This window comes from Perca flavescens, chromosome 3 (assembly GCF_004354835.1).
Source record: "Perca flavescens isolate YP-PL-M2 chromosome 3, PFLA_1.0, whole genome shotgun sequence".
Lineage (NCBI taxonomy): Eukaryota > Metazoa > Chordata > Actinopteri > Perciformes > Percidae > Perca > Perca flavescens.
The window spans coordinates 4112946-4129906 of NC_041333.1; the positions used below are offsets into that span (position 1 = coordinate 4112946).

Consider the following 16961-nt stretch of genomic DNA (forward strand, 5'->3'; position numbering starts at 1 on the left):
TTACATATCCATTTAGTTTATTATATGTCTTAATGTGCCTGAACACTTGGCTTCAGTCATCTCACATTTCTCTGTAAGATTAAATGTTCATGACTTAATACGGTAAGAAACGACAACAAAAAGTGAATCGCTCAAAAACAGGTTCACGAAACTAAATAAGCATGTTATTTTAACGCAATGTAACATGGTGCAAAATTCCAGTTACATGGAACAAAAACAGGCGGACGTTAGATTAAACCTGGCTGGGATGGTTAAAGGCAGTCTATGTCAAAGCCTGCTTGTTAGCTCAAGAAATTATGCTGACGTTTGTTCCAAGGTATAAGGTCCTCAGCATCAGTTTTGATGTTGAATTTAAACCAGAGAATAGCCAGCAGAGGCTCGGCTCGAGGATCTGAGGCAGTGCACTGAGCTCAGAGGGAGTTCAGAGGTCTGAGAATCTCTAGAACATGTAGACGAGGGACACCCGGCAGAGGTTTTCTGGCGGCATTGGCAATGCCTAATATGGCCACACAAGGCTAAGGTGAAGAAGAGTGAATGTGAACAGATGGTGATATATAGAGCGGCAGAGCCTCTATTTAGGTGGACCAGCCAGTTCATCTCAGACATATTGATCGACACAATTTACTCTCTTTACTCAGAGGATTATGGCTCTGTAGAGTAATATAAAGGTTTCCTGACATGTCAATCAGCTGTCACAGCAAATTCCACCGAGCAGACTTCAACCTGTCACTGAGATTGACTCTGCAACTCCCCCACCAATCAGACAGGCTGCATGTCTATTACCAAGGGTTCTTGGAGGGCAAAAACTCTCTTTTTTTTCTATTTAAGAATGCTATTGATACTGTGGCTTTCTAACATCTCTCTTGTTTATTAAATTATCTCTATGCCCAGCACCACTGCAGTCTATGTGGTTATCTTGCCTCTGCCCTGTGCTCTCGTTTTTCGTTGTTAAAACTGTATAGCAGCACTGTGTGGGCACATGGTGCGCCCCCCCCCCTCCGTTTCCCTCTGACCTCTGAAAATGACTCCTTTCGGCAGGAAGTGTGCATGTAGGCAGGCCATTGGCAGGTCATTGATTCCATGGTGGGATTTATTGTCGAATCCCTCCGTTTGGATGAGAGGCTCTGACCTTGTCCATCTTAGGTGGGGAGAGCTGATGCCTTACTACCCATGGGCTGTAGTGAAGTTATTAAAAACTCCATTTTCGCCATTTAAAGGTAGACATAACTCACAGTGCGGATATAGAGATGTCAAAACAGAGATTGATCTGAGAGAGAAGTGTTACCCAGAAAAAAACTTAAGAAAGAGTGCCAGAACTGAAATACTGAGCTTGAGACATCAGTCAGAGCCCGAATGGATCTCTCAGCTACACATCTATCAAACCCTTTTTCCAATAACCCAACTCTGTCACTGTGTAGATCCTGAAGGAGTTAAAGGATGAGGACTGGGACATGGGCAATATCGTCCACACACTGACCAACCGGCGCTATGGTGAGAAATGCATAGCCTATGCAGAAAGTCATGATCAGGTAAGCAAATTTCTCCCAGATCCCACTTTATAGTGTCAATAGAGTGTGGATTATCTTGCTGTGGGTCATAAAACATAATCCACGTCTCCAGGCTCTGGTTGGGGATAAGAGTCTGGCCTTCTGGTTGATGGACAAGGAGATGTACACCAACATGAGCTCCCTTATTGCCATGACACCCGTCATCGACCGCGGCATACAGCTGCATAAGATGATCCGCCTCCTCACTCATGGTCTGGGCGGAGAAGGCTACCTCAACTTCATAGGTGAGTGGTCCTGGTAACACGCAGAGAACCTAACCCTGCAGGTACATAGAAATGATACTGTATACTAGAATAGACATAAAAAAATATTGTATTATCCCTTGTTATGTGCAGGTCATTACAGTCCTGTTTTTTGATGGCATCCTTTGGAATATTTCAATTGAAACCATCTTTATTTGTTTAAGATATTTCAGCAACAAAGGCAATTCAAAACATTAAAGAGCGGTTAAAAACTATTTAAAGAGAATATAAAAACAGCTCAAATAAAATACGACCGGTATGAAATACATGAATAAAAGTCACAGTGCAGTGTAAGAAAAATGAACAATTACTTAAAAAAAGGCAGGCAAGTACAACCATTATAATCCATTACTAATTTAAATCACCTGGCAAGCAAACATGCTGTACTTTACCTTGTTTCTGTCAAGTGTAAGGATTTGCTTCCTTTTCTCTGCTGTATAACATTGAAAATAGTTTTTTTAAAAACCATTGGTCAGACAAAACACGACATCACCTTTTGGCTTTAAGATTTTTTTTTATTATCTGAGCCCTAATATACTGCAATTATATATATCTTGTATTTTGGAATTGATCCATTACGTTCACACACATTACAATTCAAAATTCAGATGTAAAATCAACACATTCAGCTTACAATGTACATGTTGAGATGTTGTGGTATGACCTTAAAAAGGCCGCTCATAGTGTTCATGAGTGGGCAAAATTCCTCCATCACAGTTGTTGCAACATATTTAGGGGCAATCACTTTTCAAATGGTTTTTTGTTTTTTCACAATGATCACCTTCATTTACAAATTGCATTTTGTGTTTACTTGTGTTGTCCTTGACTATTGTTTAAATTGGTTTGATGTTCCAAACACTTAAGTGTCAAATACCATTTTATATATTTAATAAAATCATATGATCAGGTCATATTAATACATCAATCTACGTGACATTGAACAGTTAAGGTGCGATCGAGGTAATGATTGTGTAGCATCAAACGTCAAAATAATTTTTTAAATGTGAGCTGACCAAAATGCTTTTCAACCATAGGCAGAAAAACAGGTCAACAGCATACACCATTTATGACATATACATATAGGTCACATATACCCAGGCAGAAATCCAGATTAAGATCAATAAACTAATACAAAAATCATTATATAAGGCTAATTGATAGTGGCAATTTAATTATCTTTAAAAGCCAGGGAAAAGTTGAGCTGTGCTTTAGGGTGCTTTCACACCTACCTCATTTGGTCCGTACTTTCGGGCTTTTTAGGTTCAGGTGTGGAGTTTCAGATGTGGATAAAAAGGCCCTTAAACATCTCAGTAGAGGGGGCAGATCTGATGTGGGGTTTTTTTTGTTCCACAGACTGGAGTCCTTCCTTTTGGTAAATTTTTTGTTAAAGGAGTCGAGGTTGAATCATTTCAAATCCTTTTCATGTAATGTATTCTTCCTGAATTTGAACTTCTCCCCTCAGGCAGACACAACATACCCTAGGTGTTCACTGAACAGATATACACCGTACCCTACATGTACTGTAGGTGTTCACTGAACAGATATACACCGTACCCTACATGTACTGTATGTGTTCACTGAACAGATATACACCGTACCCTACATGTACTGTATGTGTTCACTGAACAGATATACACCTGTATGTGTTCACTGAACAGATATACACCGTACCCTACATGTACTGAATTTGTTCACTGAACAGATATACACCGTACCCTACATGCAGAGGTGTCAAGTAATGAAGTACAAATACTTCGTTACCTTACTTAAGTAGAAATTTTGGGTATCTATACTTTACTGGAGTAATTATTTTACAGCATACTTTTTACTTCTACTCCTTACATTTTCACGCAATTATCTGTACTTTCTACTCCTTACATTTTAAAAATAGCCTCGTTACTCATATTTCAGTTCAGCTTGTTCATCGTTCAAAAACACACACACAAAAAACCCTATCCAAATCGCTCCATCCGGAGAGAGTGAATGTGATTGTGGTTGGATGAGAAGTATAAACATAGTCATTCCGACACCCTATTGGTTTGTACGCGATCCATCAAACCTGCACAGACCCGGTGCTAATACGCCACCGGTGCCTTAACGCCCGTTATCTACCGGACCGAATAGCAACGTGGATTTCGGTGCCTTATTTAGGTGCCACTTAAATGCCTGCGCTTCTCTCTGATGCTCCGAAAACGGACGTTAGAGGGAACTGAAACATCGCCGCACGGGACGCTAGTTAACACTACAGTTGGTAGCAGGTAACGTTAGCCTAGCGTTAGCTAGCAGCTGGAGTAAACACGGTTAAAATGCTGAGAGCTAAACATTGTAAAGTGTGTCTGTATTTCACTGGAGAGGATTGTAACACCAGACTGTAGCTGCCGTTGTCTGAAAAACACAGAAGAGAAGTGTCACCTTTTTCAGCCCTTCTGAGTTTGCAGGTACGATTTTAATATAACATTATTAGGGGTGTGACGAGACGCTTACTCCACGAGACGAGACACATCACGAGATTGGGTTCACGAGAACGAGACGAGACGAGATTTTTAAAAAAAATTTAAAGAAATCCTCAATGATGAAATATATGAATGGAAAATAGTTTTTTATTCAACTGACCTTGGCTTCTTTGTAGAGGTTTGGGACTACAGTGCGAGTTAAATGCGCGCGTGATGGGATGACGTACCTCGTTTCCAGTGTGTGGAGGAGTCGCCGAAATCCGACATTTTCCACCACAGAAAATGGCCTTATATGAGCTGCAATGAAAACGCCTATGTCCCTCGTTATTGCCGTGGCTCTTGCACTTACCGGTGGCAGAGATGCAAAGGCTTTTAGAGTTGTTTGCCCTTTTAATGTTTTCGTCGTGGGTGCAGTAGTTAGTAGAGAGCTGTGGTGGTGCTGTAAGTGTTTTTGCATAGTGCTCGTGTTAGCCGCGGTATCGGCATTTTTTTTTCTTACAATGTTTACATATTGCGTTCGTCTTGTCTGTCACTCTTTCGCCGTTTATTATTTCCGCAGGAAAACCAAAATGTTGCCACACAAATGATTTAAAAGTGGCAGGGGGATCTTCAATAGTAATAGGCAATCACATCGCCTCACGAGACAACTTTTCACCTCGACGAGAAATCTTGTCACGTTTTAATCTCGCGAGATCTCGTAAAACGAGATCTCGTCACACCCTTAAACATTATTATAGACATATGGTTTTGTCCCCACTTTTTGGGGTTACGTTTTTGTCCTTAATGGCATTTTTCCCCCTTACATCAGGGGTCTTCAATGTTTTTTTAAACCAAGGACCCCTTAACTTAAAGTGAGATGTAGCAGGGACCCCCTACTACATATTGTATGAAATTAAGTTGCATATTAAACTGGGCCTACAATAACTGTTAGGGCAACCTAAAGCCTTCTTATGTACCCTTTTTTCATAAGCTATTAAAATATTAATTGTTGGCATGATTTTATAAATCATATTTTAATGTTACATATGTGGCACAGTAAATCTAGGATTAACTGTATCTGTGGGCTGATATCTTAGTGACTACCTTACCTATAGGCCAGTAAGCCTATCATCAGTGGGAATTTATATTTGTTAATAATATGTTGGAATTATGGAATAATTTGGAGGCCCCCCTGCAATGACTCTGAGGAACCCCTGGTTGAAGATCTCTGCCTTACATTACTTTTACTTTTATACTTTAAGTAGTTTTGAAACCAGTACTTTTACACTTTTACTTAAGTATAAAGCTTGAGTTGATACTTCAACTTCTACAAAAGTCTTTTCAAACCCTAGTATCTATACTTCTACTTGAGTAATGAATGTGAATACTTTTGACACCTCTGCCTACATGTACTGTATGTGTTCACTGAACAGATATACACCGTACCCTAAATGTACTGTATGTGTTCACTGAACAGATATACACCGTACCCAACATGTACTGTAGGTGTTCACTGAACAGATATACACCGTACCCTACATGTACTGTAGGTGTTCACTGAACAGATGTACACCGTACCCTACATGTACTGTAGGTGTTCACTGAACAGATATACACTGTACTGTGAATGCACAATTTTTCTCCTGTTGATTCAAGTCCTCTATGGGCAACAAGCAGAAACAGCCTTTACTATACATTTTTAATTGATGAGCTATACTGTGTTCATTTGCACTACTGTTAGGGGTGTTATCTTTTATGCTATAGTGGCATTTTATTTTATTCATTTTTACATAACATTATGTCATAGTGTCTGTTTTCTTTTAGCTTTAGAAGACTAATCAGGTTTTACCTTTGCAATAATTAAGATATCCTAATTCATGATGTCTTAAAATAGCTCGAAGTATCCCTTGTCATTTATTTTCCATTTGGGTAAAGTGCTCAGTTATTAGATTTGTTGTATTTCTTTCATGGATATATATCTCTGAAGTAGCTCGCGACCAACGAGTCAAGGCTGACTATAATCAAAGGAACCTTTTGAAGTGGGGTTGACATTAATACTTACTTTCCAGAGCTGATGGTGAAAGACAGGACACAAGCTGCCTACGATCTGATAGGTTCCCTTATTTTTTTTTTTTTTAAATTGATTCCACGTCTCAGTCACTGTTGAGACGCTTCTCATTTCCAACACATCATCTGAGCGCCGGCATGCTTTATGGAGGCCTGCTGCTAAAGATAATAAAGTGATAATTAATGCTCTCGGATGATGACCTTGGTTGAAGGGAATGTACTTCCTTGGATGAGCCACTCTCTGGTTTAATGTAAATACCGCCAACACTTGTGATGTGCAGCATTTTAGCTCCACCTGGTGACTGGGTGATCCAGTCAGGCTCTAAGTCCAAACAATCACAATCTGAATCAGAAATCTATTTATTGCCAGGTAGGTAGCACGAGGAATTTGATTTGGTTGATGGTGCATACAAAAAACAATAAATACAGAAATAAATAACACATACCTACATACATACATACATACATACTGTACATACTGTACATCAGAGCTGGGCAATATATCGATATCGCGATATGAGACTAAATATCGTCTTAGATTTTGGATATCGTAATATGGCACAGGTGGTGTCTTTTCCTGGTTTTAAATGCTGCATTACAGTAAAGGGATGTCATTTTCTGAACTTAACAGACTGTTAACTGTTCTATTAGTTGCCTTTACCCACTAAGTCATTATATCTACATTACTGATGATTATTTTTTCAAAAATCTCATTGTGTAAATATTTTGTGAAAGCACCAATTGTCAACACTACAATACTGTTGCGGTATCGACATCAAGGTATTTGGTGAAAAATATCGTGATATTTGATTTTCTGCATATCGTCAGCTCTACTGTACATACATACATACTATACATGCATACTGTACATACATACATACTGTACATACTGTACATACTATACATACATACATACTGTACGTACATACATACATACATATACATGCATACATACATACATACATACATGCATACATATAACTATTTAACATTAAGAAGGAAATGTATTTCTATAATGCTTGTGCTGCCTCTTTGAAATCATTATCACTCATGCATTAGTATTCACCAGTTGTGGAATGTAACTAAGTACAGTTACTCAAGTATCTGTACTTAAGGAAAAATGTTGAGGTACTTGTACTTTACTTAAGTCTTTTCTTTTCGTGCCACTTTCTACTTCTATTCCACTACATTTCAGAGAGAAATATTGTACTTTTTACTGCACTACATTCATCTGAGAGCTTTAGTTACTAGTTATTTTACAAATCACCGCACACAAAACACATTTTAATGTAAATTAAACTACCCAACAGTATACAGGCCTGCAAGTACAGAACAGCCGAGCTGGTTAGCCGATTAAACACTTAGTTGATTGACAGAAATGTTTGGATTCTTTCCAGTTTCTAAAATGTGAGGATTTTTCTGCCTTGAGTGCTTTTACTTTTAATACACTAAGTACATTTTCCTGATGATACTTGCATACTTTTACTTAAGTAACAATTTCAATGCAGGACTTTTGCTTGTAACAGAGTATTTTCACAGTGTGGTATTAGTATTTGTGTGTGTGTGTGTGTGTGTGTGTGTGTGTGTGTCTGTGTGTGTGTGTGTGTGTGTGTGTGTGTGTGTGTGTGTGTGTGTGTGTGTGTGTGTGTGTGTGTGTGTGTGTGTGTGTGTGTGTGTGGCACAATCAAAGCAGCTGTTCCTGGTGGACAACCATAACAGAGGAGCTCATAATGAAAAGGATGTCACTGAACTGACCCCATGTGGGCAGCTAAAGCACAGTTGATAGTAATTTATATATGATTCTCTGGCTAAAGGCACACTCTGCTGTACTCGTTGGTGCTTTGTCTCTCATGGACTTTTGGTGCCACATTTACTCTCAGCCAATCAATGCAGCATCAGAATCATCAAGAGATGACATAGTGAGTGAAAAACAGTACTTAAAATGTCAATTTGTCAATGAATTCAATCAATAACCGCAGCAGTAAAAGGAAAACATTTTTTATGACTCTCTTGTTTTGGTTGATGACTGATTAAGACAGCACCCCATTAAAAAGGGGGCTAAAGTAGTCGATGCACTTCAATCTGGCTAAATAAGGCAATAATAAAAAGAGCATGAAGAGGGACATGCAAGTCAATATAAGAACTATCACTATATTTATAAAGCCATTTAAAAGCCAAGTCCAGTTTAGTCACTTTGTTTAGTATAGTAGCATTTCTTTCAGAACCAGAGGGTTTATATTCTCTACAGTTTCCACTGGTAAAAATGTGGGGTCCGGGAACCCCCAGGGGTCCTTGAAGGAGTTCCAGTGGGTCCCCAGCAAAAAATTTAATCATTTATTTTCACTATAATTCCATCCCTAAGTGACACAATGACAGAATGTATGACTATTTTGGTCATGGGTTCCATACTCTTTCTGTAATAAAACATTTAAGCAAAAATCCTTGCAGATGGGGGTCCCTAGGACAACATCTTATTAAATGGGGGTATAAGATAAGATAAGATAAGATAAGATAATACTTTATTGTCTGTAACACAGGGTTCCAGAAAATTGTCTTTGACAAGGCTCCAGTTACAAAGAGACATTCATACATACATGTAAAAACAAGACATGGGATGAATTTGAGGTATCAGCTGACTGTAGTGTTCATTTTGTCCTATTCAATATGGCTATTGCAGATGGGATGAAGGATTTCTTGTAGAGGTTTTTCCGGGCCAATGGTACCCTAAAACGCCTGCCTGATGGTAATAGCTGGAAGGATTGATGGAGGGGTGAGACGGGTCCTCTGTGATCAGGTTAGCTTTCCTGATCACTGAGCGATTGTACAGCTCAGATAGGGGAGCATGGGATGAGCCAGTTATTTTGGCAGCATGATTCACTATGCGTGAAAGTCTTGTTTTGTGTTTGATGGTGAGTTGGTTGAACCAGGAAGAGATATTGAAAGTGAGAACTGATTCGATGAGGGAGCGGTAAACCAAAGTTAGCACGTCCTTACTGATCTCAAAGGTTCTGAGTTTCCTGAGCAGGTGTAGCCGCTGTTGTGATTTTTTGTATATTATGTCTGTGTGTTGTGAAAAGGACAGGGAAGTGTCTACTTCTGTGCCCAGGTACCGAAATACCTCCACTTGTTCCACTGGCTGACCATGGATGCTAAGTGGCTGGAACAGAGGTGATGCCTTGTCACTGCCCCCACAGCAGAGCTCCTTAGTTTTTGTAGTGTTGAGCTCCAAGGAGAGCTCAACAAAAGTTTGAGAGAGATTGTTTACAACCTGCTGGTAGCGGGTTACAGCGTCAATATTGGCCATGTGTGCAACCAAAGCAATGTCATCTGCATATTTAAAAGTGCCATACCTTCACTGTTACACAATATGTTATTAGTATACACAGAGAAGAGGATTGGGGATAAAACACAGCCTTGGGGAAGTCCAGTATTTAAAATAAGCTTGGTTGATTCAACCCCATTAAAAGACACCTGTTGTGGTCTGTCCAGCAGAAAACGTTTTGTCCACAGGGTCAGTGTTGGGTGAACGTGAAGGTCAGAAAGGTGATGTAAAAGTTTATCAATGCACACCGTGTTAAAAGCTGAGGAAAAATCCATAAATAAAATCCTGGTGTGTGGATGTGCTGAGTCCAGATTTTTGGTGACATTATCTAAGAGTGTGAGGCTTGCATCCTCCACACCCCGTCCTGCCCTGTAGGCAAACTGGAAAGGGTCCAGCTTGTCTGACACCATGCCTGATAGTAGGTTACAGACCACCCTCTCCATACATTTGCACAGCACAGATGTTAGTGCCACTGGTCTGTAATCCTTTAGGTCCTTAGCAGGAGCCTTTTTGGGGATTGGAATGATGGTGGATTCCCTCCACTGGTCCGGGACACAGCCAGAGTCCAGTAGGTGTTGGAACAGCCTGGTGAGAACGCCACTTAGCTGAGTGGAGCATTCTTTCAAAACCCTGCCTCTAAGCCTGTCAGGGCCTGAGGCCTTGTGTGGGTTGATTCTGCGGGCGTGGAGGTCACCAGCTGCTCATCAATAAAGAGGGGTTGGAGGTTGGAGCTGGGTTTTGGGGGGGCCCAGGTGGGTGTTGTGCTGCCCCCATTAAAACGGGCGAAGAAGATGTTCAATTTCTCCGCAATAGTTGGGTCTGGGCAGACAGCCCCTGCAGGCTTGGGTGTTCTGCCCATCATGATGTTCAATCCTTGCCATGCTTCCCTCGCATTCCCAGAAATTAACTTTTGCTCCACCTTGTTCTTATAATCGAGCTTAGCCAACTTGGCCTTCCTCCTAAACTCCTTCTCCAATTCCCTCACCCTGAGTTGATCTCCTTCCAAAAATGCCTTCTTTTTCTGGACCAGGCAGATTTTCATGTCCTTGTTAACCCATTTTTTATTATTTTGGAATATCCTTATTTGTTTGATGGGCGTTACGGTATCCTCACAGAATAAAATGTAGGAGGTAAGTGAGTCTGTTAAAAAGTTAAGATCATTGTCACTATTGTTAAAAAACAAATCCCAGTCTGTTAATTCAAAACAGCCCCTTAGAGATTCGGCTACCTCCTTATCCCATACTCTAATGCATTGTGTTATGGGTTCCCCCATTTTCAATTGTGACCTGTATTTTGGCAGTAACAAAATTACATTGTGATCAGAGCGGCCGAGGGGTGGGCGTGATTTTGACACATATGCATCTGGGATGTTACTGTAGCATAAGTCAAGTATATTCTGCATTCTGGTGGGAATTGTGACATGTTGCTCTAAATTTGGCAGATAGGTGGTGATATCACACCTGTTAAAATCACCCAGAATAAACACTGCTTGGTCTCCATTCTGATTGACAGCTCTATTATAGCTATCAGTTAGGTTTTCGGCTGCTAAATCAAAATCGGGCCCTGGAACATACACTAAAATGACAGTAATCTGGGAGAATTCACGGGGTAGATAATGTGGTCTGAAAGACACAGTCATTAGCTCGTAGTGTTTACAGCACACAGTCTCCCTCACCGTAGTGTTTGTTGCCCACTTATCGTTGACAGCCATGCAAAGCCCACCCCCAATTGACTTCCGTGTTCTTGTTGCATCTCTGTCAAAGCGAATGATGCTAAAACCGTCTAGTTGAAAGTTTATATCATCAGTAAGCCATGTCTCGGTGAAGCAAAAGAGACTAGTCTGCCGATAATCCAGATCGTATCTGATGAGTGTGGAAAGTTCCTCCGTCTTATTCCGCAGTGATCTGACGTTTCTAAAAATTTAATCATTTATTTTCACTATAATTCCATCCCTAAGTGACACAATGACAGAATGTATGACTATTTTGGTCATGGGTTCCATACTCTTTCTGTAATAAAACATTTAAGCAAAAATCCTTGCAGATGGGGGTCCCTAGGACAACATCTTATTAAATGGGGGTATGTGGTCTAATTTGTGTCAGTTTAGGGATCCTAGACATGAAAGGGTTTTGTAACCACTGGTCTAAGTAGTAATATGCATGATATTTACCCATGTACTATCTACACGTGTGTTCATGCTTCCCATTTGCCTCGTTTGCATATTCCGTATCAGTCTTTTCTGTGTATTATCCAGGAGAGTAAATAAAAATTAGAGCTGCTAAAATGAAAGACTGAGATTTGAACCGAGAAGGCCTTTTCTCTTTTTTGAAGGCTCTTTATCGTGAATGTAATTCAGACAGTTATGACATTTCCATTTTTATTTTCGTAAGAACTTTTCATGCATCAGTTCATTTGTCCGTTTTTGTTTGTAGGTGTTGTATCATAGAAGGAGAAACTCTTCTGTAGGATTAACAGAGCTGTTCTAGAGAGCATGAAAAGTACCCAAATAAAGTGACATTAATTCCTCCTTATTAAATTGATTACTTAACAATTATGCCTAATTGTGCTCCATTCCCTTAAATCAAAGTTGGCAGAATTACTTAGACAAATAAGGCAAAATTGCAATCCAACATTAATTTATTTCAAAGTAATGCTCAGTGATTTGAAGAGCAGAGATATGGTGTGGAGTATTAGGAAGGCAGAAAAAGGAATATTGTTCTCTTTTGACAACTTTGTCTGGCTTAAAGGATGGCGCTATCAACTTTTGATAACTGTAATAATGGACGAAAGTTAAATCGGGACTTTTCAAAATCTACAAAGAGACAACACCCTGAAGTTCATCCCTGACAACTTTCCAAAGTTCAGGCCACGGGGTGAGCATTGGGGGATCAAGTAGATCTGAGATGACATGCCGTGTCGATGGATCAATGATGACAGAGTCATTTAGTCAGCGCTAAGCAAGAGCAAATTGTTTGAGCAAGCAAATCAATTTGATGTGCCTAGCCTAGAAAAAAACATTTATTTACCCATGACCAATAGCAAACAGCACACAGCAAGAGGACACAGGGAGCATACGTATTTGGGATGCTGAGAGATGGATACTGTAAAGGATGTTGGAGTGTCAATGACATTAAAGCGCCGAGTGGCGTGGGAGTAATGAAACACCTCACTGGTTTTATCATTACATCAGCAGGGACAGAATGGAAGCGCTTGCACTTCCTGACTTTCAGGGCTCACAGAGACTTAAGGTAACCTTGCAGATTTGTAGCCTAAATTATTGAGCTGAAAACTTCTCCCCACACTTCGTATTCATTGAGTGCTACAATACAACCATTATACTGCAGCCTTGGTCGGTGCATTGAAAACCAGCGCTTCCTCATACATTTCAAATAGATAATTGCACTGAGAGCTAACTCCGCTAACTGTGCTTTCAGGCTTGTGGTTTTGGATGAACACGGCATTCCCATCCCTGCTGTTGGACCAGTAATGCTTATTTAATGTGCAAACTGGGAGTGGGAGTGTACATTAACACAGTAACGAGAAATCAATCTAGCAAGTGCAAATAATCTTTGCATCCTGTTTGCAGCGTTTTTTTCTTTTTTCTCTTGCACTGCATGTGAAACCTGTGACTCTCACCCTCCCATCTCCTCTGATTCCCTCATTGATCTTCCTTTGCCAGAATCCCTCCAATGGAAAACACATTGATCCTTGGCTCCTTCTTGTGCTGCTAATTACTGAGGGGACTGTGTCACTGTCAGGTCCTTATCAGATGCAAGGCTGTGTAGAGGAGTAATGGGATGTGCCAGCTAAAAAGCTGTCTGACATAACCTTGTGTAAACATGGTTGCCCCCTATTAATCATATCATTACTGGAACCACCATACAGTTAAGCATCAACATTATCCAAGAAACTTTAAGTTGTTTTTGTCACCCTTTAGCATGGGTGCAAAATCTTAGCACAACTTCTTAAACTAAATAAAATCACCTTTTCCCTTTTTTACACATCATTAATTGGTTATGATGGCACAATTAACTACACACTTTAATTGCTGTCATCTGGGGATGTGGCGACATCTTCCGAACAGTGTCCAACAGGTGAACGTGCAATTTTAAAACCAGACTTGTTATTTTTTTCGTATATTATTATATACTGCTTTCAGAAAACCATGAGTTTTTATTTTTATTTTTTCAAGACTGAGAGTCTACAGTCATACTAGTGCCTCAATTAGGCTGTATAGGGACAGTGGTGCTTTGAGCTAAATACTAACAATGACAATGCTAAAATGCTGATATTAAGCAGGTGTAATGTTTACCATGTTCAACATCTTAGTTTACTGTGTTAGCATGCTAACTTTGCTAATTAGCACTAAACACAAAGTTAAGCTGAGGCTAGCGCTGGGGGGCGTCAGACACAGTTACAACACGCATGGAGATGAGAAGGGTATGTATCGATAAGTCCCAATAAGTCGGCGTATTCCTTTAAATAGAGGGACTCTAAATCACCTATTGGAGGGCAGAAGTTGGTAGCCTCGTGAGACCGTCCTGATCTCGCGAGCTCCAGTTTTCCACTCGCAGATCAGTCTGGCATCTTGAGATAGAGAAAATTTGGAGCCGTTAGCCAAACGACCGGGCCAATCAGCGTTGGTTTTGAGGCGGGTTAGGTGGTGATAGACAGATGGTTTATCCAATCAGCTAACTAGTATTTTCAGACAGCGGTCCGGGAACCTGAAATGGTGCCTTTTATTCCTAAATTCTCGTTACACAAACGGCAAATATCCTTTACCGACATGTTGCTTGCTTGCTGAGCTAACGAGCTATGCTTTGCCTGCAGCAGCAGGGGCGGGCTTGTGGTTGTATTTTTATACGCTTCGTGGATCTGATTGGTTGATTTGGCCCGTCTATCACCAACATAGGTGATAGACAGATGGTTCATCCAATCAGCTAACCAGTATTTTCACCCCTTCCCAAAAGTTCTCCAACGGAAAGTTCCCAGAGCAAATGCGAAGCAATCCATCTGGCGGAGTCAGGTTAAGAAGTTGGTATTCTCTGTTTAAGTCATGCAACTTCCAACTTCTGCCCTTCATAATTGAGAATATTAGGAATTAGTGCCAAAAGTCAGGGGATCACCAAATTTCAATTCAGTTTTATTTATAGTATCAAATCATAACATGTTATCTCAAAACACTTTACAGATAGAGTAGGTCTAGACCACACTCTATAATTTACAAATACCCAACAATTCCAGTAATTCCCCCAAGAGCAAGCATTTATTGTTATAGTGCGACAGTGGCGAGGAAAAACTTCCTTTTAGGGAGAAACCTCGGACATACCCAGGCTCTTGGTGTCTGACGGTGCCCGTTCAGGGTGTGATGAACAGTGGCAATTATAGTTAAAATAAAGATAATGGAACTATGACTAGAAATAGTAGTTGTAGTAGTTCATGGTGTAGCACTGCAGGGCATAGCAGGACGTAGCAGGGCACTGCAGAGCGTAGCAGGATGTAGCAGGGCGCGGAGCAAGACCACGGCGACAGCTGCAACCATGATTTAGGTGCCACCCTAATCCAAGGAATAACTGCGGGCCGAAAAAACATAAGGACTCTGGGGAATAAGCACCCCAGAGTTATTAAGTTATTAACAAGCATTTCTGGGACATGGATGCACACAGATGGAAAGAGAGAGGACAGAGGAGCTCAGTGTGTCAAAGGAAGTGCCCCGGCAGTCTAAAACTATAACAGCATAATTAAGAGCTGGTCCAAAGCAAACCTTAGCCAGCGCTATAATGGTTGGTAGATGAATCTGACGAATATGAAGAGAAGCAGAGAAGAGAAGGGGTGCCATGTCTGCAGCTATACATCCTCCCTCGCCGGTCTAGGCGAACGCTGCAACTTCTCACTCCCTAACTATAAGCTTTATCAAAGAGGAGAGTTTTAAGTTTACTCTATAATGTGTGATGGTGTCGGCCCCCCGAACCCAGACTGGGAGCTGGTTCCACAGGAGAGGAGCCACAGGAGAGGAACTCTGCATTCTGGGAGCACAGTGCTCTAGTTGGACAATAAGTTACTATGAACTCTTTAAGATATGATGGTGCCTGACCATTAAGAGCTTTGTAGGTCAGGAGAAGGATTTTAAATTCAGTCCTGGATTTTACAGAAAGCTAATGCAGAGAAGCTAATACAGGAGAAATATAATCTCTTTTCTTAGTTCTTGTCAGCACACGCGCTGCAGCGTTCGGGATCAGCTGGAGAGTCTTCAGGGACTTATTTGATCAACCTGATAGTAAGGAATTACAATAGTTCATCCTTGAACATGTGTACCACATTTTATGGCAATCCACTTAATAGTTGATGAGATATTTCACTCAAAACCACAAATGTCAACATGCTGGAGGCAGTAGAGGAAAAGTCAGAGGATTACCAGTTATTCATCCTTTTAGGCACTATGGCTATACCAAATGAAATGGCAATCCATCCAATAGTTATGTAGATATGATATTCAGTCTGGACCAAAGTGGTGGATTGACCCACCAACACTGCCATCCCCAGAGCCATGCCAAAAAACTCCTCTTAAAGGACAATTTGTCTTTTACAATTTGGGTCTTTAGTTTTGCAGTTAATAGTAATAATTGCACTCACTAAGTAAATTTCTGAGATCAAAGGGAAGACATCACTAAAAACTGTGTTTTATGGAAACAACCATTCCAGTTTACAGACCGACTTCATGGGTCAACTATGACCTAATATATTTGCTGTGTGTGTGTAGTTTGTAAAAATGTACCTGGAAATGAATATTTATCTTCCTATCCATCCGATTTCATTGCAGTCAGACATTGTAAAAAAAAAAAAAAACTGCAGTTATCCTTTTAATGATTGTTTAAAAACCCTTGTATATATTCAACTCCTCACGGTATTTTATCTCGGATAACCGTTTCCCAGACATATTATGAGACACAAATGATGATTTTATTCATGTGTGTATTGTGGTGAGAATCCATCATATTTCATCCTCGTTACCGAATGTGCTATCTGGTTTATTTCAGCTGTGAGGAGGCAGAGGAAGGTTATTATCATGGTGATTAATGCAGGCATATGGGAGGAACATTGCCGTGTTATCGTAGAGGAGAGGGAAATGATTACCTAATGGAGGTGTGTCCAATGTGTTTCTTTAAAGCTAAAATGAAAAGAACAGTCAAAAGCTTCCACGGGGCACTGAATCAACCTGTACAGGAAATCAATCATCTCCACTAGACTTTATAAAATAATAACATTAGGAAAGTGAAAGTAAATACAGGCAAAAGAGGCTGGTGCACTTACACGGTTAATGAAGCTCTGT

At 40.4% G+C, this 16961-nt stretch overlaps 1 protein-coding gene across 2 annotated transcripts in view; it reads left to right on the forward strand.

Moving 5' to 3' along the window:
• Window positions 1-16961, forward strand: part of gbe1b (glucan (1,4-alpha-), branching enzyme 1b) — a 144215-nt gene that overhangs the window by 82958 nt on the left and 44296 nt on the right. For both annotated transcript variants that reach the window (XM_028573736.1, XM_028573737.1), the window contains exons 11-12: window positions 1419-1529; window positions 1621-1792. In XM_028573736.1, coding sequence (XP_028429537.1) covers window positions 1419-1529; window positions 1621-1792 — 283 coding nt within the window. The remainder of the gene's footprint in view (window positions 1-1418; window positions 1530-1620; window positions 1793-16961) is intronic.